Source organism: Salvelinus alpinus, chromosome 2, assembly GCF_045679555.1.
Source record: "Salvelinus alpinus chromosome 2, SLU_Salpinus.1, whole genome shotgun sequence".
Taxonomy (NCBI): Eukaryota; Metazoa; Chordata; class Actinopteri; order Salmoniformes; family Salmonidae; genus Salvelinus; species Salvelinus alpinus.
Window position 1 is genome coordinate 103,263,955 of NC_092087.1, and position 23,661 is coordinate 103,287,615.

At 41.1% G+C, this 23,661-nt stretch overlaps 1 protein-coding gene across 1 annotated transcript in view; it reads right to left on the bottom strand.

The window, feature by feature from the left end:
• LOC139546855 (zinc finger protein 420-like) overlaps positions 1-23,661 on the bottom strand; it is a 61,380-nt gene that overhangs the window by 30,428 nt on the left and 7,291 nt on the right. Inside the window, exons 2-4 of the mRNA XM_071355748.1 lie at positions 15,057-15,154; positions 14,743-14,920; positions 4,402-5,293 (exon numbers count right to left, since the gene is read on the bottom strand). Of these exons, the coding sequence (XP_071211849.1) occupies positions 4,402-5,293; positions 14,743-14,920; positions 15,057-15,154 (1,168 nt within the window). The remainder of the gene's footprint in view (positions 1-4,401; positions 5,294-14,742; positions 14,921-15,056; positions 15,155-23,661) is intronic.

The following is a 23,661-nucleotide window of genomic DNA, read 5'->3' on the forward strand; positions in this document are numbered from 1 at the left end:
TGGAGATTGGAGAACCTTCCAGAAGGACAACCATCTCTGCACCACTCCACCAATTTGGCCTTTTTGGTAGAGTGGCCAGACGGAAGCCACTTCTCAGTAGCAGGGACTGGGAGACTAGTCAGGATCGAGGGAAAGATGAACGGAGCAAAGTACAGAGAGATAATTGATGAAAACCTGCTCAAGAGCACTCAGGACCTCAGACTGGGGCAAAGGTTCACCTTCCAACAGGAAAACAACCCTAAGCACACAGTAGAACAACATAGAAGTGGCTTTGGGAAAAGTCTCTGAATGTCCTAGAATGGCCCAGCCAGAACCCGGATTTTAACCCGATCGAACAACTCTGAAGAAATCCTGAAAATAGCTGCGCAGTGACGCTCTCCATCCAACCTGACAGATCTTGAGAGGATCTGCAGAGAAGAATGGGAGAAACTCCACAAATACAGGTGTGCCAAGATTGTAGTGTCATACCCAAGGCGGCTTGAGGCTGTAATCGCTGCCAAAGGTGCTTCAACAAAGCACTGAGTAAAGGTTCTGAATACTTATTTAAATGTGATATTTCAGTTTTAATTTTAAAATGCATTTGCAAACATTTCTAAAATCCTGTTTTTGCTTTGTCATTACAGAGTCACAATTGTTGTGCAGATTCATGAGGAACACCTCCCAATTTAATAAATTTTAGAATATTCCAGTAAATTCAGGAAGTAAACTTAAAATTCCAATTCTCTTCTATGGTTTTCAATGAGGAAAATGTGGAATTTGGTTTACTTTCTGAATTGACTGGAATTGAAATGGAATTGACTCCAACCCTGGTTTTACTACAAAGCTGTCAACGTCATCATTTAGTCAATCGATGTTATAATGCATAACGCTCACAGATGTGCTTGTTCTCAATCAGAGTACATTTTCTAATTGAATAAAACAGAATTAAACAAATAAAATGTATTATGCACCTGAGTATCTTCAACATGGACAATCTGGTTGATTCTCTGCTCAACAACACTGACTGTGAATCAATCTGGTTGATTCTCTGCTCAACAACACTGACTGTGAATCAATCTGGTTGATTCTCTGCTCAACAACACTGACTGTGAATCAATCTGGTTGATTCTCTGCTCAACAACACTGACTGTGAATCAATCTGGTTGATTCTCTGCTCAACAACACTGACGGTGTCAAACTTTGATGTGTGTCCAGAATGTCACTTCTGTCATCAGCTACTAACACAAAGTGTAGAGTGTAGACTTTGTATAGTCACTGTACAGTAATCCCTCGTTTATCGCGGGGGTTACGTTCCGAAAATGACCCGCGATAAGTGAAATCCGCGAAATAGAAAACTTCTTTTTTTTTTACAATTAGCAACTATTACATGTATACAAATACAGTGACTCACGTGTAGGCCGTTTCACTGCTCTTCAGACTGGGCCGCTGCATCCTGACTGCGCTCTGCAGTGTTCTCTTCTTCTGAAGCCCGCGGTGCAGGTGTGTTTGTTCGGGAGAAGAGCATAGTGATAGGCAGCTGTTGTCGCTCTTTTTTCTTCTTTGCAAAAAGATCCTTGTACACCGACATGCCACCATCGATTACGTTGGAGAACTGTAATGAACGGCTCATCAAAGGGTCCCATTCCTCAGCTACTCGCTTAAGTTCAGTGGCCATTCGCACCATGGTTGCTAAGCGACCAAGCGTTAGTCCTTCCTTCCTTCCTGGCCAACTTAATGTAAATTTGCCAAGCTGTTTTATGTACGTACACATAACTGCACGAGACGACAAAATGATAGCACAATTCGTAGCATGTTTTGATACAAGAAGCGGGAGTGAGTTTTTAGCGAATCAGAATGCAGAGCACAATGCACCAAAAAAAAATAAAAAATGCATTATGAAAATCCGCGAAATAGCGAATCCGCGATAAGTGAACCGCGAAGTGGCGAGGGATCACTGTACAGCCTTAACTGTGGAGTGACCTCATTAAATGGGATATCAGCCAACTCACTGACAACCACAGAACACAACTATGTATAGTTTACACAAATATTAGCATCTTAGCTCTTATTGCAGGACTTTGAATGTGGTACATCACCTCCATAACCAACCTATTGTGTGTATTGAACATTCATATTGGACTGTAGCAGCTAGCTAACTGGCTACCGATCAACCTATTGTGTGTATTGAACATTCATATTGGACTGTAGCAGCTAGCTAACTGGCTACCGATCAACCTATTGTGTGTATTGAACATTCATATTGGACTGTAGCAGCTAGCTATCTGGCTACTGATCAACCTATTGTGTGTATTGAACATTCATATTGGACTGTAGCAGCTAGCTATCTGGCTACTGATCAACCTATTGTGTGTATTGAACATTCATATTGGACTGTAGCAGCTAGCTATCTGGCTACTGATCAACCTATTGTGTGTATTGAACATTCATATTGGACTGTAGCAGCTAGCTAACTGGCTACTGATCAACCTATTGTGTGTATTGAACATTCATATTGGACTGTAGCAGCTAGCTAACTGGCTACTGATCAACCTATTGTGTGTATTGAACATTCATATTGGACTGTAGCAGCTAGCTATCTGGCTACTGATCAACCTAGTGTGTGTATTGAACATTCATATTGGACAGCCTTACCTATATAGTAGCACCACCACCCATCAGCCCATTCTCTTCTTGATGTCAAAGCTGCAGTGTATTGTTGGTATAGGAGTATTAAATTAATGAATAATCCTATTTATTTAAAGCCCCGCTAAGATGTCACCATACTATTCCTTTAAAGCCCCTCTGTCAGATATAAATCATCAGAGTGGGAAACCAACTGACATGGAAACAATGGAGCAAATGTATCACTATCAGAGGGGTGTATTATGACATCATATAGAACTACTCAGACATTCCAAATATCACTTGATTATCAGAGGGGTGTATTATGACATCAGATAGAACTACTCAGATATTCCAAATCAGGCTTCATCCATATCATGAAGGTGGATATTGATCCAACCATTTCAAAAGTAATGACTGGGCTGATGGAAACAGGATATGCCTTTACACTTTTATAAATGCCGACAGACGATTTGTTACTTCGTTTGACAATTTGTTTGTATATTTGTGTCAGTAAAAATGTCTAAGCGAGAAATGGCTGTGGAAACTCCTTAATGCTCAAATATTTATATAATAACAATCACATCTTAGTTAACCTGGAGTCACATGATGATATGTTGTGTGGTCCTCCCACTACGACTTGGGAACCCATGTAGTTTATTAGGCTACAGATGAAATAAGTTATGAACTTCACAGGGTGGTGAAAGAGCATGTGATGAGCTTGATGCTCCATTCCAATACATGTTGATGGTCTTATATTGGTGACATGATGATTGATGGTTGGTTGCCATTTGACAAATAAAATAATAATCTCATCATTCGGGTAACAACGTTTATTCAACCAGTGGGAGGCTTGTAAATGCCTCCAGGAAAGTAAAACAAAGAACTCTTCATTGAGACAATGATAAACAGCAATCCGTGGGAGAATTGTGGTGGATATTATAAAATAAGGATCTGCTGGAGTCCAAGTCAAACCAAGATTCTTTATTTCTGAGCTCAGAGAGAATAACAGAGTTACACAGCGCAGTGTAGACAGTCTGAATTCTGAAGCATTGGGTGATGAGCACATATCTTTATAGTTTCCTGTTCCTGGGAGGGACTTTATTCATACAAGGACACGGGTGCAGCTGGTTTGCAACACAGAATGATACTCCCAGGAACAGGAGATTATAATAGGACAGTTTCACAAGGTTAGTCACATACTCAGTTATGTGGACACATACAATTAACGTTTTCCATTACAGAGTCTGAACATTTTCATGTCATTAAATCATCAGTGGGCCAACAATGCAAATGTAAACAATGGAACAAATGCATCACATCCAAATATCACTGTATTATCTGTAGTGCTGGAGGAATGACACACCCAGATAAACACAAAGAGTTTTAAAAAAGGACCATTTAAAACAAGGAACCTGATCTTCTTTATATTCAAACTGACATACTCCATATTAAATTCATGTTTTCTAATAAAAACAAACAAATATATGTTTGAGTATACCTTGTACCATTTAATTTCATATGGTAAAAACAAGTAAACACATTATCAGTCAACAATATAAGACAATGGGAGCACTGTGTATGTTCTCTGATGAATTTTAAGTCAATGTGATGTGAAATATCAGTATACACGCTAGGAGAAGTAATTTCTCTAATGACGTTTAAATGACTGTTATGAGTAATATAAATTCCCAAAGTCTGGGCTTTTGTAAGCATTCTCCGCTCTGTGTGCAGTCTAATGTGTTCTTTCAGGCTTCCTAAATGGGCAAAAGCTTTGAACCCTGGGAGGAGTGGTAAGGCTTATCCCCTGTGTGTATTCTCTCATGTTGTTTCAGCTCCCTTGACTGCTTGAAACACTGTCCACACTGGGAGCAGTGGTAAGGCTTCTCCCCTATGTGTATTCTCTCGTGCCGTTTCAGCTCCCATGACTGGCCGAACCACTTTCCACACTGGGAGCAGTGGTAAGGCTTCTCACCTGTGTGTATTCTCTCATGTTGTTTCAGTTCCCCTGATTGGCTAAAACACTTTCCACACTGGGAGCAGTGGTAAGGCTTCTCCCCTGTGTGTATTCTCTCGTGCCGTTTCAGCTCCCCTGACTGGCTAAAACACTTTCCACACTGGGAGCAGTGGTAAGGCTTCTCCCCTGTGTGTATTATCTCATGCCGTTTCAGATGCCCTGGCTGTTTGAAACACTTTCCACACTGGGAGCAGTGGTAAGGCTTCTCCCCTGTGTGTATTCTCTCATGCCGTTTCAGATGCCCTGGCTGTTTGAAACACTTTCCACACTGGGAGCAGTGGTAAGGCTTCTCCCCTGTGTGTATTCTCTCATGCCGTTTCAGATGCCCTGGCTGTTTGAAACACTTTCCACACTGGGAGCAGTGGTAAGGCTTCTCCCCTGTGTGTATTCTCTCATGGGCTTTCAGGTGTGCTTTCTGGTTAAAACTCTTTCCACTCTGGGAGCAGTGGTAAGGCTTCTCCCCTGTGTGTATTCTCTCATGAGCTTTAAGGGTTCCTAAAAGCTTAAAACTCTTTCCACACTGGGAGCAGTGGTAAGGCTTCTCCCTTGTGTGTATTTTCTCATGTTGTTTCAGGTCCCATAAACGGTTACAACCCTTTCTACAGTGGGAGCACTGGTATCGTCTTGCTGGTTTGGACGTCCCTGGCTCTGGTTCCTCTGAGTCTGGTCTTTCTCCTGCCAAAGACACTGTGTTATCTTTAAATAGAGACCCGAATGAAACCTCCACATGATAAAACAACCTTGCTACGAGGGTAAATCCTAAATTAGATCTCTCAATAACCTGAGGCCAGTTTTAACAATTATAGTGTGATTTTAAAACAAATGTAGAGCTTCCTGGCAATTACTGCTATGTTTACATTACTTATTTATTCATCTTGTTTTACAAGTCAGAACACAAACTAGACAGTTCTAGGACACTGAAGACACAGACGTCGCTAGATTCCAATCGAGCAGGTGGTTCTAAATATATAACTTCATAGCTGTATGATACAGAATGTGACCTACACACTTCCATAAACATAAAATAACTAAAGAAGTAATTTTGTGTGGAAGTCCAAAACTTGTTTTTACGTTGAAGATACAAAGCACAAGATACAAAGAACTTGAACTTTGTGAAGCATTTATTTGGGCTGCAATTTCTAAGGCTGGTAACTCTAATGAACTCATGCATCAGAAGTAACTCTGGGTCTCCCATTCCTGTGATGGTCCTTAAAGTAATGATGGACTGTTGTTTCTCTTTGCTTATTTGAGCTGTTCTTGACATAATATGAACTTCGTCTTTTACCCAATAGGGCTATCTTCTGTATACCACCCCTACCTTATCACAACACAACTGATTGGCTCAAACACATTAAAACCTGTTATGGCTAGGGGTTCCGCTAGTGGAACGTTTCAACAACATCCGGTGAAATTGCAGAGAGCAAAATATTTATTTATTTATTAGAAATAATTAACTTCCATGCATTCACAAGTGCAATACACCAAATTAAAGCTTAAGGAAAGAAATTCCACAACTTAACTTCTAAAAAGGCACACATGTTAATTGAAATGCATTTCATGTGACTACCTCATGATGCTACAGTCCTCCTTTAAGACTCCATAATGTTTCATCATTAGATGCTACAGTCCTCCTTTAAGACTCCATCATGTTTAGAATGTGTCTGGAAGCGCTACTCTATCTATTCTACTCTCATCCTTTCGGTTTTAATCATATTTATAATAATAATGTTATAATAGGTAATAACTAACTTTAACTTCTTGAGAATACAGGGGGTGCTATTTTTGCATTAGCATAATTTGCTCTACAGATTAAACTGCCTCTTATTCAATTATTGCTCTTACTATATGCATATAAATAATACCATTGGATAGAAAACAATCTCTAGTTTCTAAAACCGTTTCAATTTTGTCTCTGAGTGATACAGAAGTCATTTCACAGCACTTTCCCTGACCAAGAAGAAAAAAGCAAGATGTGTATGCCAGCTTCAACGCTCTGCCTATATATGGTCGTGCCCCCTATGACCCGAAACACACCTCATTGGCCTTCCCCTGGGTGTCAAGAGGACGTCAGAGGAGAAATTTCTTGTTCATCTGGGACTGACGTGAAATGAGAGCTATTTCTTTGGCGTGACCGACAACTTCCGGTTCTCTGAATCGTGCGACTTGTAGGTGCGATTGTCTTCTGTTGTGCGGCCATTAACTTCTAACGAGTACGGATCCCGGATCCGGGTTTGAAAATAGACAACTTACGGTGATCGCCACAAATAGTCATATTAAACATTCATGAAAATAAAAGTGTCTCACATGCTTCAAAAGCCTTGAATCTTGCTAATCTAACTGCGTTGTCAGAATTAAAAAACGATTTACTGCGAAAGAATAGGATGTGATTATCTGAGCTCAGCGCTCCATAAATAAATACTTTTCCAACCAGCACAAGCGTAACATTATCACAGATTGCATTGAAAGAAATGGTTTACCTGTGGAAAATCTTCTCTGGTTGCAATCCCAAGGCTCATTGTTACACACTGAATGGTCTTTTGTTCGGTTAAATCCATTTTTTATAGCCTAACACGAAACATTTTGTGAACGCTTATGTCGTTGAATTTCATGTCATAAAAGTTTTGGCGAAACATCCGACCTAAATACACTGACTAAACCTGACGTTATCCAGTCAGGTTAGGTTTCATTGAAATCAACTGTTTGTTTGTAACACAACCAAACTTGATGGGCCATTTTGCGGGACGTATTGATCCGAAAAAAACGATTGGAAGACAACGACCTCCGACCTTATTTGCGCACCAATCGGATGACCATTGTCTCTTTGATTGACTGTATTTTAGGTAAAAGGCACTATCAAATGGTTCTTTGTTTGGAGACGAACTCACACGGAGAACGTGTGCGCAACAGGAGTCTTTTGAAATCGCATTTCAACGACGACGGACTGAAAGCTATTATGCGCAGTGGTATTTCGGCAACGTGCATCTTCAACTATATTTTCATCGAAAATCATGGCGAATAAGTCTGGGAAAGCTAAGTCCAAGACCAGATATAGCAATGTAGAGGCAATTTTAGAAGAAATTGATCGTGATACTGATACAGAAATGTTATCTGAGGACGAATCTGTGGGAGCTGCCTCTTATGATTCTGAAACGGAGGCATATTTCTTGGAAGGAGAGGATATCGTTTTGGATTGGTAAGTTCTTGTCATGCTAATGCCGTTGTTTGTAATATAAAATGTTATTTGTGATAGTATTTACGTTTTAGTTGCAATATATGCAAATGTTATGAAATTTGTAACGTACACGTGGCCTATTCATTGTGAGGGTACGCTTGTAAGCATGTAGCATGTGTACTGTACTTTGATAGTATTATGGTAGCATGGCCACAGATATGTTTTGAGACCAGTGTTTATTTTATTCCCTGTTCTCTCTCTAAATAAAAATTTATTTCTGTAGAATGTAGCAGCCAACACAAACAGCTAGCCAGCATGTGTACTCTACTCCAACACAAACAGCCAGCCACACATGTGTACTGTACTTTGATAGTATTATGGTAGCATGGCCACAGATATGTTTTGAGACCAGTGTTTATTTTATTCCCTGTTCTCTCTCTAAATAAAAATTTCTTTCTGTAGAATGTAGCAGCCAACACAAACAGCTAGCCAGCATGTGTACTCTACTCCAACACAAACAGCCAGCCACACATGTGTACTGTACTTTGATAGTATTATGGTAGCATGGCCACAGATATGTTTTGAGACCAGTGTGTCTTTTATTCCCTGTTCTCTCTCTCTATATATATATATAAATAAAAATGCATATGTTTATTATACCTGTTGATACAGGGCTCATATGTGAAACTATTCTAATTGATTCACAGTGGCACTGATTCCGACTGGGAGCCCCCAGCAGAGCCCCCAGCAGAGCTCCCAGCGCCAACTTGTTCTTCCAGCCGGACCCCTGCTGTCTCAGGGCCATCTACCGGTGTGAGGGCACCGACAAAGAGGCGGAAGAGGGGAAGTGTGCCACCTGCTAGAGAAGGGACAGAAGGTCGTTGGCACACTGTCCTGGAAGATGATGTGGAGCCACCCCAACCAACTTTCCGACCGAAAAGGAAGCCAGGACCTCAGGTGAACGCGAGCACAACATACAGCCCACTTGAGCTTTTCCAGTTGTTTTTCACCCATTCTGTTGTAGGTTCACTCGTGTCTAACACGAATAAGTTTGGGAAGAAGAAGCAGGCAGGCAAAAAGGTAGCATGGAAGCCCGTATCCATGTCAGACTTTTACTGCTACCTTTCACTGGTCATCTACATGGGGCTGGTGAAGCTGAAAAGCCTGACTGACTACTGGAAGACGTCATCACTCTACCAACTGCCTTTCCCCATGGCTGTTATGTCCTGCAAAAGGTTTCTGGTTGTTTCACAGGCTCTTCACATCAGTGACCCAAAGGTTGATGAAGAGAATGACAAGAAGAAAGGCACAGCAACGTTTGATAGACTGTGCAAAATCAAACCTCTCTACTCCAGCATTGTTGAGGCCTGCAAGACCTACTTTCAGCCAGCCCAGAACCTGTCCATCGACGAGAGGATGGTAGCCTCAAAGGCCAGAATTGACCTCAAACAATACATGCGTAACAAGCCAACCAAGTGGGGTTACAAGCTGTTTGTTTTGGCTGATTCTGTGTGTGCCTACACATGCAATTTCTTTGTCTATGAGGGGAAGAACACTTGTGCAACTGGTAAGGGACTTAGCTATGACTCTGTGATTGAGTTATTGGATTTCCAACTGCTAGGGAAGGGCTACAAACTGTTTGTGGATAACTTCTACACAAGCCCTACCCTGTTCACAGACCTGAGGAAGCGGGAAGTGTGGGCTTGTGGCACCATTCGCACCAACCGGGTGGGCTTTCCGAAGACCAAGGTGAACGACATGCCGAAGCGGGCTGAGCGGGGGGCCATGCGATGGATCCGTGAAGATGGTCTGCTTTTTGTAAAGTGGATGGATACCAGGGAAGTCGTGATGTGTTCAACTATACACAAGTCCTTCAATGGGGATCATGTTGCCCGGCGTATCAAGGATGGTACTGGGCATTGGACCACCAAAAATGTCCCCATTCCAACTGCAGTGAAGGACTACAACAAGAGCATGGGAGGTGTGGACCTATCAGATGCGCTGATAGGCTATTATAATGTTCTGCATAAAACAATGCGATGGTACAAGACTTTCTTCTATCATTTTGTCGACATTGCTGTGGTGAATGCATTCATCCTACACAAGGAAATGGCTAAGAGCTGTGGAAAGCCCTTCCTCACACAGAAAGCCTTCAGAGAGCAGCTCATCAAGGAGCTTGCTGGCTACAGCACCACTGCACCACGCCCTGTCCCTTCTGCTCCTGCCACAAGTGTTCATCTGCCCAGATATATTTGTGCAGACATGGATGTGCCTAAGGGCCAAAAGGGCACAGCATGGAGGCGTTGCTGTGTTGTTTGCAAGATGAAGTCCCCCATCACCTGCACCACATGCTCGGTGACCCTTTGCTTTACATCAGAAAGAGACTGCTATGGCATCTGGCATCAGCAGCAGAATATTGTGTAGAGCTTTGGCAAAGTGGGTGGGGTTATGTTATATCTGGAGTACTGTTCCTGTCTTATCCTGTGTGAATTTAAGTATGCTCTCTCTTTCTCTCCTTCTTTCTCTGAGGACCTGAGCCCCAGGACCATGCGTCATGACCCCCTGGCATGATGACTCCTTGCTGTCCCCAGTCCACCCGGCCTTGCTGCTGTTCCAGTTTCAACAGTTCTGCCTGTGGCTATGGAACCCTACCTAAACTGTTCATTTTTACTCTTGAGGTGCTGTCCTGTTGCACCCTCTACAACCACTGTGATATCTACCCGGCACAGCCAGAAGAGGACTGGCCACCCCTCATAGCCTGGTTCCTCTCTAGGTTTCTTCCTAGGTTTTGCCTTTCTAGGGAGTTTTTCCTAGCCACCGTGCTTCTACACCTGCATTGCTTGCTGTTTGGGGTTTTAGGCTGGATTTCTGTATTGCACATTGAGATATTAGCTGATATAGGAAGGGCTATGTAAATACATTTGATTTGATAGAGGACTGAGGGTCTTCCAAGTATTGAAAGTGTAAATAGTCAACCATGTTATTTTGTAAATGTATATTTTATTCATTTTTTGGAAAACATTTTTATAAGAGAAATTCCAATATTTTTTTTATAAAAAAAAAATCCAAATATTTTTTTTCTTTTTTTTCATAGATTTTATTTGGGGGGGTGTTAGAATACCATTTAGGTATTTTGTATATAGTTATTTGTTTCAGAATGTATACCTTCACCAATTTGGCCACTTGGGTACATTTTGGCTACTTGTGTGGGACACCTGGGTGACCTCATGATAAATGTCATGTAGCACACTCATTTTGGAAGTTATCATTCTGAAACTTTGCACAAGTACTGTTGCCTTCTTATGTTTTGCACTGAAATTGTTCCCACATTCATATCTAGATGTTTGTTTTATCTTGTTCATTTTAATTATGATGATACAACAATAAAAATGAAAAAACGTATGGTTTTTTTCATTGTATTATCAAAACCAGATCTATTGTGTTATGTTCTCCTACATTCAATCCACATTTACACAAACTTCAGAGTGTTTTCTTTCAAATGGTACCAAGAATATGCATATCCTTGCTCCTGGGCCTGAGCTAGAGACAGTTAGATTTGGGTATGTCTTCAGGCGGAAATTGAAGGGGGGGGGGGTATTTCCAAGAGGTTTTAAGGATGAAAACTATCTCCGTCTCGAAGTTTGTTTGATACATGTGACCAGATCATCGTAATGTATGTTTTTTCAATATAGTTTAATCAGATTATTTGAATTTTTTCGGGAGTTTTGCGGTGTTCTGTTCTCTGATTTTATTTACGTTTGAGAGATCCGTGCCACTCGACCAGTACCTGTGCTAAATGGAGTGGGAAAGGAACAATTCTGAACGGAACCAACAACTCATCTTGACAAAGGACACTTTGATCAACATTCTGATGAAAGATCAGCAATAGTAAGACCCAATTTACGATGTTATTTCATATCTGTTGAGCATGTGAACTGGCCGTGGGCGCCCAGCCGATTCTGCCTGGTATAGCTATGCTAATTTAGCGCTACATTTTGTTTTCGCTATAAAACATTTAATAAATCTGAAATATTGTTTGGATTCACCAGATGTTGGGCTTTCAATATCTGTACGCTGTGTATTTTTCTGAAATGTTTTAAGATGAGTAATTAGTTATATGACGTTGGTCTCTGTAATTGTTCTGGCTGGGTCGGCACTATTTCAGATTGCAGCTGCAATGTAGAACTGTGATTTATACCTGAAAAATGCACATTTTTCCAAAAAAAACTATGCTATACCATAAATATGTTATCAGACTGTCATCTTATGAAGTTGTTTCTTGGTTAGTGGCTATATATATGTTTATTTAGTCGAATTAGTGATAGCTACTGACGCAGGAAAAAACTGTTGGGAGTAAAAAAATCGTGTCCTTTGCTAACGTGGTTAGCTAATAGATTTACATATTGTGTCTTCCCTGTAAAACATTTTAAAAATCTGAAATGGTGGCTTTATTCACAAGATCTGTATCTTTCATCGGGCGTCTTGGACTTGTGATTTAATGATATTTAGATGCTACAAGTTACTTGTGACGCTATGCTAGCTATGCTACTCAGTGGGGGGGGAGTGGGGGGTGCTCCCGGAACAGGGTTGGTGACTCGTGAAAGGTTAATAACTAGGGTTAATACCTGCCTGGCGCCCCAACAAAATCTTTATCTTTACCCCCCTCTAACAATACCGCTACAGAATTAGCATAGTAGGCCATGTAACTTAAGGTAATCTGAAATATTTAGGACTAACTTATTCCTTGCCACCCATTCTGAAACTAACTGCAGCTCTATGTTAAGTGTTGCAGTCATTTCAGTCGCTGTAGTAGCTGACGTGTACAGTCTTGAGTCATCCGCATACATAGACACACTGGCTTAACTCAAATGTCATTGGCATGTTGTTGGTAAAGATTGGAAAAAAGAAGGTGCCAAACAGCTGCCCTGGGGAATTCCTGATTCTACCTTGATTTTGTTGTACAGGCTTCCATTAAAGAACACTGTGTTCTGTTAGACAGGTAGCTCTGGGGCGGCAGGTAGCCTAGTGGTTAGAGCGGTAGGCCAGTAACCGAAACATTGCTGGATCGAATCCCCAAGCTGACAAGGTAAAACTCTGTCGTTCTGCCCCTGAACAAGGCAGTCCTAGGCCGTCATTGAAAAAAATTATTTGTTCTTAACTGACTTGCCTAGTTAAATAAAGTTTACATTTAAATAAAAAAAACTCTTTATCCACAATATAGCAGGGGGTGTAAAGCCATACGTTTTTTTCAGCAGCAGACTATGATCGATACTGTCAAAAGCCGCACTGAAGTCTAACAAAACAGCCCCAACAATATTTTTATCATCAATTTCTCTCAGCCAATCAGTCATTTGTAAGTGCTGTTCTTGTTGAATGAACTTCCCTATAAGCTGAAAGTCTCAATTTGTTTACTGTAAAATAGCATTGTATCTGGCCAAACAACATTTATTTTTTTTAAATGTAAGGGTTGGTAACAGGTTGATTGGTCGGCTATTTAAGCCAGTAAAGGGAGCTTTACTATTCTTGGGTAGTGGAATGACTTTAGCTTCCCTCCAGGCCTGCGGGAACACACTTTCTTGTAGGCTTAAATTGAAGATAATGCGAATAGAAGTGGAAATATCGGCCGCTATTATCCTCAATCATTTTCCATCCACGTTGTCAGACACCAGTGACATGTCATTGTTGATTTTTTTGCCCAAAATTTCATTGAAGATGCTCCAAAGCTTTTTAAAATCATCCTTCATGTCATTTATCTTTGTTTCATAGTGTAGTTTCTTCTTTTTATTCAGTTTAGTCACATGATTTCTCAATTTGCAATACGTTTGCCAATCAGTTATACAGCCAGACCTATTTGCCATCTCTTTTGCCTCCCTCTTCATCATACCATTTTTAAATTCCTCATCAATCCACGTGGATTTAACGGTTTTTACAGCCATCTGTGGATTAGATGAAGGAGGGGTTGAGGTCAGGACAGATTCTCATCAGGGAGATAAAGGTGTGGTATCCTGTTACCCTCATTACTCTCTTCCTGTGGAACCATAAGATGTAAGGATTGGAGAGAAGGAGGAGTGTCTTAAGTGAGATATATATCTGGATGGAACAAATGTTGGGTTGTCTGAATTACAGCTGTACAAAACCTTTGGGAATAATTAAACTTGGTTAAAGCTTCTCTAGTGTCCGTGAGTTATTTACTGTGAAAAAAAATTAACTTACAACATCAACAACATAGGAATCAAACAATTGTATGACCTCTTATATAGCACATTAGGCCCAGACTTTTGGAACTGTGGTTTTCCTAGATATGGCTACTATATTGTGATCACTACATCCAATGAATTTGGATACTGCTTTCAAACAAATTTCTGCAGCATTAGTAAAGATATGATCAAAATATGTTGATGATTTAATTTCTTTACTGTTTGTAACTACCCTGGTAGGTTGATTGATAACCCGAACAAGGTTGCAGGCACTGGTTACAGTTCAAAGCTTTCTCTTGAGTAGGCAGCCTGATCACAGCTTTCCTCCAGTATTAGTTCATTAATTAACAGTGTCTTGAGTTTAGTTTGCCTGTTCTACAGTCTTGTAAAGATAGGGGGGTTGACTGGGACAGGCAATGTAACATCCATAATGTTTTAAGGAAAAGTTTTTGTAAAATTTGCACCTTACAACGGATCATTGAAACTTTCTCTCCAAAGCTAACTTTCATCAAGGTTTTATATGGTCTATTGGTTTCTCTCTTTTCATTGGCAGAATCCTTTTTCAGTGTTATGATATTCATAACATCCATATCCACCAGTCTATCTTCCTGTCAACTAACAGAACTCTGCTGGTTGTCCTGGTAACAGATACCAGTCTATCTTCCTGTCAACTAACAGAACTCTGCTGGTTGTCCTGGTAACAGATACCAGTGGGCAGATCTATTTATTTGTTCAAACTAAACTACAGCACTTACTTTGATGAGCCAAATCTGATCCTTTCTTCTCTTCTCCTCCTCTCACAGTTCCACTCAGCCCCGTTGTTTTCCTGCAGTCCACCAGCAGCACAGACAACCTCTTCATACCCAGCAGTGAGGCGCTACCGGGAGAGGCACGACACAGGGACTTCGGGAGGGAGGAAGGGCTAGCGTTGTCCTTGTAACCAAAAAGAGGGGACACAGACACATATCATTATGGATGCTGATGCCACTGTTGTCATGAAGTGTCTTTACAGAAACCCAGCCCAGACCCCGATAGAGCAGGCTGTATGCTAGACCAGACCAAGCTGTACCATCTGGTGTTCTGATCTGGAGAGACTCTTCTCTGACTCGTCAGCATCAGGATGTTGTTGAGTCTCCCCAGAGGATCCACAATAGTCATGTCTCTCTCCTGTGTTAACGAGGACATCAAACAGATCGTAAACTTATGACCATCTATTGCAAGTCTTAGAGTCTTACAAGAGGCATGCATATGTCTAAAATGGCCACTTTCATCATGAGTTCCTAAAATGTTGTTTGTGATGCAAATGTAAAAGGGTCGTTCCACAAAATGGGTGACTTTTGCGTCCCTTTGATATTTTAAGTAGAAAATATGCACCAATATTGAATTTTAAAAGCCTGTTATATTAGATGAGGGGAACTTTAATATAGACCACATGGAGAATTCAATACATCTAATTGAAAAGTCCCAACAAAAAATGTACCAATGGCAGATCGAACCTTTAACAATTTATACAGTACAGAACAACATATTAAAATATAGAACTTCAGTAGAACGCCCCCACAGTTCAACAACTGCATAGTTTGTGTCCCTGTTTTTAAGACAGAAGATCCGATTAACACCAGTGAGTACTGTCTCCTCCTCTTTCACTCCCAAAACGTCTTCCTCCTTCACCTTTATTGAGATAGCATCCTCTTCCTCTCTAAAAGGTTCTTTCTCTTCTTTCACTATAACAGCCTCCTCTTCCTCCTTTTTCATTCTGAAAGATTGTTTCTCCATACAGCAGACCCCCTCTTCATTAGCAAGGGAGGAGTAGTTTGGTGTGCTCATTGTCAGGGATGTTAGCTAGCTAGGTAGCATTAGCGACTAGCCTAGTGCTAGGCTCAGTATCAATCTTTAACAAGTTTGCAAATTGAACAAGCAAATTAGGTTAAAGTTAAGCAGTTGATACGTCAACCGAAATTTGTTTAAAACACTGGGATTAGCTAATGTACACAAACATGGTCTAAAACGTAAACCTTTCAGTTTTATGTTGGCTAGCAAGCTACCGAGGTGGTTGAAAGAGTATCCGCGTTGTTGTTCCTGAAGAAGCGTCCGGTCCAGTAAATTATACGTCACGCAAGAAGCAACACCTGAAAGACGCACTTCGCCATCTGCTGGCTGGAGTGGGTAACGCAGTTTGGAAACAACAGTTACTACACTTTTTGTATTAGAAAGAACGTCATAATAATTTAACAATAAGCTGATGTTTTTTCTCTTCCAAATAATACGTTCCTGTACACAGACGTAGAAGCTCAATATGAATATGTAGATGATTAATAAATACTTATATGAATAGGTAGTGTGTTATTAAGGGGCGGCAGGGTAGCCTAGTGGTTAGAGCGTTGGACTAGTAACCGAAAGGTTGCAAGTTCAAATCCCCGAGCTGACAAGGTACAAATCTGTCGTTCTGCCCCTGAACAGGCAGTTAACCCACTGTTCCTAGGCTGTCATTGAAAATAAGAATTTGTTCTTAACTGACTTGCCTAGTTAAATAAAATAAATAAATAAATTAATACACATTTTCTCTGTTTATTTTTCACATTCGTTTTTATCTAGATGTGACCATACTATTCCCTTAAAGCCACGCTCTATAAGATACAAATCATCCTGTAAACAACAGAGCAAATGCATCACATGCAAATAGCACTTGATTATCTGTAGTGCTATACACTGAGTCTACAAAACATTAAGAACACCTGCTCCTTCCATGACTTAGACTGACCAGGTGAATCCAGGCTAAAGCTATGATCCCTTACTGATGTCACTAGTTAAATCCACTTCAATCCGTGTAGATGAAGGGGGGAAACAGGTTAAATAAGGATTTTTAAGCCTTGAGACATGATACATGGATTGTGCATGTGTGCCATTTAGAGAGTGAATGTGGAAGACAAAATATTTAAGTTACTTTGCACGGGGTATTGTAGTAGGTGCCAAGCGCATCGGTTTGTGTCAAGAACTGCAACGCTGCTGGGTTTTTCAGCTCAACAGTTTCCCATGTTTACCAAGAATGGTCCACCACCCAAACAGTGGTGGTCAGTGCCGTTTAAGATGAGGCAGGACGATTGGTTTTTTCATGAGCATGGCCTTAATTCTATTACAGCATATTGGATGACTGTCATTCATATTCCATTCACCCTGTTCAATGTAACAGCAATAGGTTTAGGCTACTACATGATACTAACATTTCCCCTATACCCATCATGAGGTAGCAACCTAGCCTAAACCTTTGCAGTGACACATGGACAGACACATTCAATATCGGCTTGCACACTCTCGCCTGCATCTAGCTAAGATAGAGAAGGTGAACAGTATAACTTTAGACCGTCCCATCGCCCATACCCGGGCGCGAACCAGGGACCCTCTGCACACATCAACAACAGTCACCCACGAAGCATGGTTACCCATCGCTCCACAACAGCCGCGGCCCATGAGGTAGCAACCTAGCCTATGAATGAAAGTTTAGAATGTAGGTCACACAGGTCGAGAGCAAATTTTGCGGTGACAGACAGTGACACATGGACAGACAGTGACACATTCAATATCGCCTTGCACACTCTCGCCTGCATCTAGCTGAAATAGAGATATTACTGGACAAATTCAGGTATGTTTATCCTGGTTTTGTTCCGTTTAAGAAACATTTGTCAACAGAATCGGCGGAATGAATACACCCCTGATCATGCATAAACACAGTTCACTTTCTAACAGCCACGTTGTATTCCTTCTCTCCTCCTCTCACCTTTTCCCTTTGCTTCTGGACTTCAATGCACAACACATCAGCTGTATGTGACCAGGAGAAAAAACCTTTCCAAGTCAAACCATAACTGCTACACACAGCCTACATCCTTGTCACCATATTAGCTAAAGTAATGTCATAGTCAACATAGCTAATAGAACTAACGCGTTAGTAAACCTGCTACAATCATGCAGTAACATTACAGTGTACAGTCAGTAAGCAGTTTAGCACTTACATTAGCAGGTCCCAGTGGCAATAAATTAGTAAAACCAAAAGCTTACCTTGACTTGGAAGAGTTCCAGTGTTGTGTTGGATAGTTATAGCCAGCTAGCTAACATAGCATCCCTTTGTTTGAGCCAAGTGTTTGAGTAGGCTAAACTAGATAGCTGCATTTGCTAGCTAAGTAAGTGAAACTGAAAGTGGAAAATAAGTGACGAAATATCTCTCTCTCGCTTCTCCTTCATTTTGGAATAAAATAATTTGTTCAAAACTGTTCAACTATTGTCTTTTCTCTCTTTGAGTCAACTACTCACCACATGTTATGCACTGCAGTGCTAGCTAGCTGTAGCTTATGCTTTCAGTCCTAGATTCATTCTCTGATCCTTTCATTGGTTGGACATCATGTCAGTTCATGCTGTAAGAGCTCTGATAGGTTGGAGGACGTCCTCCGGAAGTTGTCATAATAATAATAAGTCTATGGAAGCCTTGAGAATCCTCCTAGGTTTTGTATTGAAGTCAATGTAACCAGAGGAGGATGCAAAGTAGTATGTTTTAATCAATTATTATTTGGTGATAAAAGTATACTAAATATAATTACATCTAAACTGAAACTGACATACTCCATATTTAGTTCAAATAAATTGTTATTTGTCACATGCGCTGATTACAACAGGTGTAGTAGACCTTACCGTGAAATGCTGAATACAACCTTACTGTGAATTGCTTACTTACAAGCCCTTAACCAACAATGCAGTTTTAAGAAAAATAAGAGTTAAGAAAATATTTAGTAAATAAACGAAAGAAAAAAAAGTAACACAATAAAGAATACAGGAGGTTCCAGTACAGAGTCAATGTGGAGGCTATATACAGGGGGTACCAGTACAGAGTCAATGTGGAGGCTATATACATGGGGTACCAGTACAAAGTTAATGTGGAGGCTATATACAGGGGGTACCAGTACAGAGTCAATGTGGAGGCTATATACAGGGGGTACCAGTACAGAGTCAATGTGGAGGCTATATACAGGGGGTACCAGTACAGAGTCAATGTGGAGGCTATATACAGGTGGTACCGGTACAGAGTCAATGTGGAGGCTATATACAGGGGGTAGCGGTACAGAGTTAATGTGGAGCTATATATAGGGGGTACCGGTACAGAGTCAATGTGGAGGCTATATATAGGGGATAACGGTACAGAGTCAATGTGGAGGCTATATACAGGGGGTACCGGTACAGAGTCAATGTGGAGGCTATATACAGGGGGTACCAGTACAGAGTCAATGTGGAGGCTATATACAGGGGATAACGGTACAGAGACAATCTGGAGGCTATATACAGGGGGTACCAGTACAGAGTCAATGTGGAGGCTATATACAGGGGGTACCGGTACAGAGTCAATGTGGAGGCTATATACAGGGGGTACCAGTACAGAGTCAATGTGGAGGCTATATACAGGGGGTACCAGTACAGAGTCAATGTGGAGGCTATATACAGGAGGTACCAGTACAGAGTTAATGTGGAGGCTATATACAGGGGGTACCAGTACAGAGTCAATGTGGAGGCTATATACAGGGGGTAACGGTACAGAGTCAATATACTGAGGTACAGCTTAGGAGCAGGTGTTGAAATAAAAAACATACAGCTTTATACAGTTTGATTTAATGAGGCTTAATGACCAAAAGCACAATTATATTTTTGTAGAAAAACATGAGACAAGTGTACGAGCATATGTGTGTTCTCTAATGAACTTTAAGTAGCCTACATTTGATGTGATATATTATTTTCGAGACAGGATTGTGTGACGGCACAGATCTGGGGAAGTGGACCAAAACATTTCTGCAGCATTGAAGGTCCTTGAGAGACTGGATGATGGCTGCCTGCTCCCTCTTCCATAGTGACAACACTGATGGCTCAACATGGGTTTCTGAGAGACTGGATGACGGCTTCCTGCTCCCTCTTCCATAGTGGGAACACTGATGGCTCAACATGGGTTTCTGAGAGGCTGGATGACGGCTGCCTGCTCCCTCTTCCATAGTGACAACACTGATGGCTCAACATGGGTTTCTGAGAGACTGGATGACAGCTGCCTGCTCCCTCTTCCATAGTGACAACACTGATGGCTCAACATGGGTTTCTGAGAGACTGGATGACGGCTGCCTGCTCCCTCTTCCATAGTGACAACACTATTTTCATTCCCACAGCCTTCATCACCGTCCATGGCACCTTCGCTGCACATCAGACAAGTTCTGAAGAGTTCCAGAAGCTGTGATTGAAACATGATGTACTTCATCTCCTTGTTAGGAGCAGAGTTTCAGACTCTCTGAAATAATATTATGAGTGGCAATACATCAACAGCACAAAGTTAATATGTTACTATGTCCAGTAATGGCACCACCACCCATCAGCCCATTCTCTTCTTTATGTCAAAGCTCCAGTGTATTGTTGCTGTAGGAGTTTATGATTAATAATCCTATTTATTTAAAGCCCCACTAAGATGTCACCATACTATTCCTTTAAAGCCCCTCTGTCAGATATAAATCATCAGAGTGGGAAACCAACTGACATGGAAACAATGGAGCAAATGTATCACTATCAGAGGGGTGTATTATGACATCATATAGAACTATTCTCAGACATTCCAAATACCACTTGATTATCAGAGGGGTGTATTATGACATCATATAGAACTAGTCAGACATTCCAAATCAGGCTTCATCCATATCATGAAGGTGGATATTGATCCAACCATTTCAAAAGTAATGACCGGGCTGGCAGAAACAGGATATGCCTTTACAATTTTATAAAAGCCGACAGACGATATGTTAGTTCGTTTGACATGGTGGGGTCTTTTTGTGTCAGTTAAAATGTTTAAGCGAGAAATGGCGGTGGAAACTCCTTTATACTCAAATATTTATATTTAAGTTTTGTCACGCAAAACCTTTTATCTGCAATGAGTCTGTTTGATAGAAACATTTCTGGTGGGAAACGGCGTATATTGTTTTATGCAGATGTTTGAATATTCACATGAAAATCTGTCTCAAATTACATGGAAACTTAGCTACTAAGGTGGATATTGATCCGACACCTGCTGCTTATTCAAACCAGCCACTGGGCACAGACGTCAGTTCAACATCTAGTTTCTATTTACATTTCTTTGAGTCGTCAACTAAAGTGAATTCAACATGAAATCAACACAAAATGTCACCTGTCATTGGATTTAGGTTGCCAGTTGGATGAAAAATAACTAAAAATAACTGATGTTGATAGCTTTTTACAAATCCAATCAGTTTTTTACATCTATCATCATCACATGGATTTGTTTTGTTGAAAGTACGTGGAAACAACGTTTATTCAACCAGTGGGAGGCTTGTAAATGACCCCAGGAAAGTGGAACGAGGAACTCTTCATTGAGACAATAATAAACAGCAATCCGTGGCAGAGTTGAGGTGGATATTATAAAATAAGGATCTGCTGGAGTCCAAGTCAAACCAAGATTCTTTATTTCTGAGCTCAGAGAGAATAACAGAGTTACACAGCACAGTGTAGACAGTCTGAATTCCTGAAGCATTGGGTGATGAGCACATATCTTTATAGTTTCCTGTTCCTGGGAGGGACTTTATTCATACAAGGACGCAGGTGCAGCTGGTTTGCAACACATAATGATGGTCCCAAGAACAGGAGATTATAATAGGACAGTTTCACAAGGTTAGTCACATAATCAGTTATGTGGACACACATACAATTAACATTTTCCGTTACAGTCTGAATATTTTCATTTCATTAAATCATCAGTGGGCCAACAATGCAAATGTATTTACAATGGAACAAATGCATCACATCCAAATATCACTGTATTATCTGTAGTGCTGGAGGAATGACACACCCAGATAAACACACACAAAGAGTTTAAAAAGGATCATTTAAACACATGGAATCTGATCTACTTTATATTCAAACTGACATACTCCATATTAAATTCATGTTTTCTAATAAAAACAAACAAATATATGTTTGAGTATACCCTGTACCATTTAATTTCATACGGTAAAGACAGGTAAACACATTATCAGTCAACAATATAAGACAATGGGAGCACTGTGTATGTTCTCTGATGAATTTTAAGTCAATGTGATGTGAAATATCAATATACAAGTAATTCTTCTCTTCTGTGTGGATTCTCTCATGACGTTTAAGTGACTGTGATGAGTAATATGTTTTCCCACAGTCTGGGCTTTTCTAAGCCTTCTCCTCTGTGTGTAGTCTCATGTGTTCTTTCAGGCTTCCTAAATGGGCAAACGCTTTGCACCCTGGGAGGAGTGGTAAGGCTTCTCCCCTCTGTGTATTTTCTCGTGTTTGATCAGATTGCTTTTCTGGTTAAAACTCTTTCCACACTGGGAGCAATGGTAAGGCTTCTCTACTGTGTGTATTCTTTCATGCCGTTTCAGCTCCCTCGACTGGTTGAAACACTTTCCACACTGGGAGCAGTGGTATGGCTTCTATCTTGTGTGTATTCTCTCATGTTGTTTCAGGTACCCTAAATCGTTAAAACTCTTTCCACATTGGTAGTAGTGGTAAGGCTTCTCCCCTGTGTGTATTCTCTCATGTTGTTTCAGATGACAAGGCCGATTGAAACTCTTTCCACACTGGGAGCAGTGGTAAGGCTTCTCTACTGTGTGTATTCTCTCGTGCCGTTTCAGATGACAAGGCCGTTTGAAACTGTTTCCACACTGGGAGCAGTGGTACGGCTTCTCCCCTGTGTGTATTCTCTCATGTCGTTTCAGATGACAAGGCCGTCTGAAACACTTTCCACACTGGGAGCAGTGGTAAGGCTTCTCTACTGTGTGTATTCTCTCATGTCGTTTCGCATCCCCTAACCTGTTGAAACACTTTCCACACTGGGAGCAGTGGTAAGGCTTCTCCCCTGTGTGTATTCTCTCATGTTGTTTCAGGTACCCTAAATCCTTAAAACTCTTTCCACACTGGGAGCAGTGGTAAGGCTTCTCCCCTGTGTGTATTCTCTCATGTTGTTTCAGGTACCCTAAATCCTTAAAACTCTTTCCACACTGGGAGCAGTGGTAAGGCTTCTCTACTGTGTGTATTCTCACATGTCGTTTCACATCCCCTAACTTGTTGAAACACTTTCCACACTGGGAGCAGTGGTAAGTCTTCTCCCCTGTGTGTATTCTCTCATGTTGTTTCAGGTACCCTAAATCCTTAAAACTCTTTCCACACTGGGAGCAGTGGTAAGGCTTCTCTACTGTGTGTATTCTCACATGTCGTTTCACATCCCCTAACTTGTTGAAACACTTTCCACACTGGGAGCAGTGGTAAGTCTTCTCCCCTGTGTGTATTCTCTCATGTCGCTTCAGATTCCAAGGCCGTCTGAAACACTTTCCACACTGGGAACAGTGGTAAGGCTTCTCCCTTGTGTGTATTTTCTCATGTTGTTTCAGGTCCCATAACCGGTTACAACCCTTTCTACAGTGGGAGCACTGGTGTCGTCTTGCTGGTTTGGACGTCCCTGGCTCTGGTTCCTCTGAGTCTGGTCTTTCTCCTGCCAAAGACACTGTGTTATTTTTAAATAGAGACCCGAATGAAAACTCCACATGATAGAACAACCTTGCTACGAGGGTCAATCCTAAATCAGATCTCTCAATAACCTGAGGCCAGCTTTAACAATCATA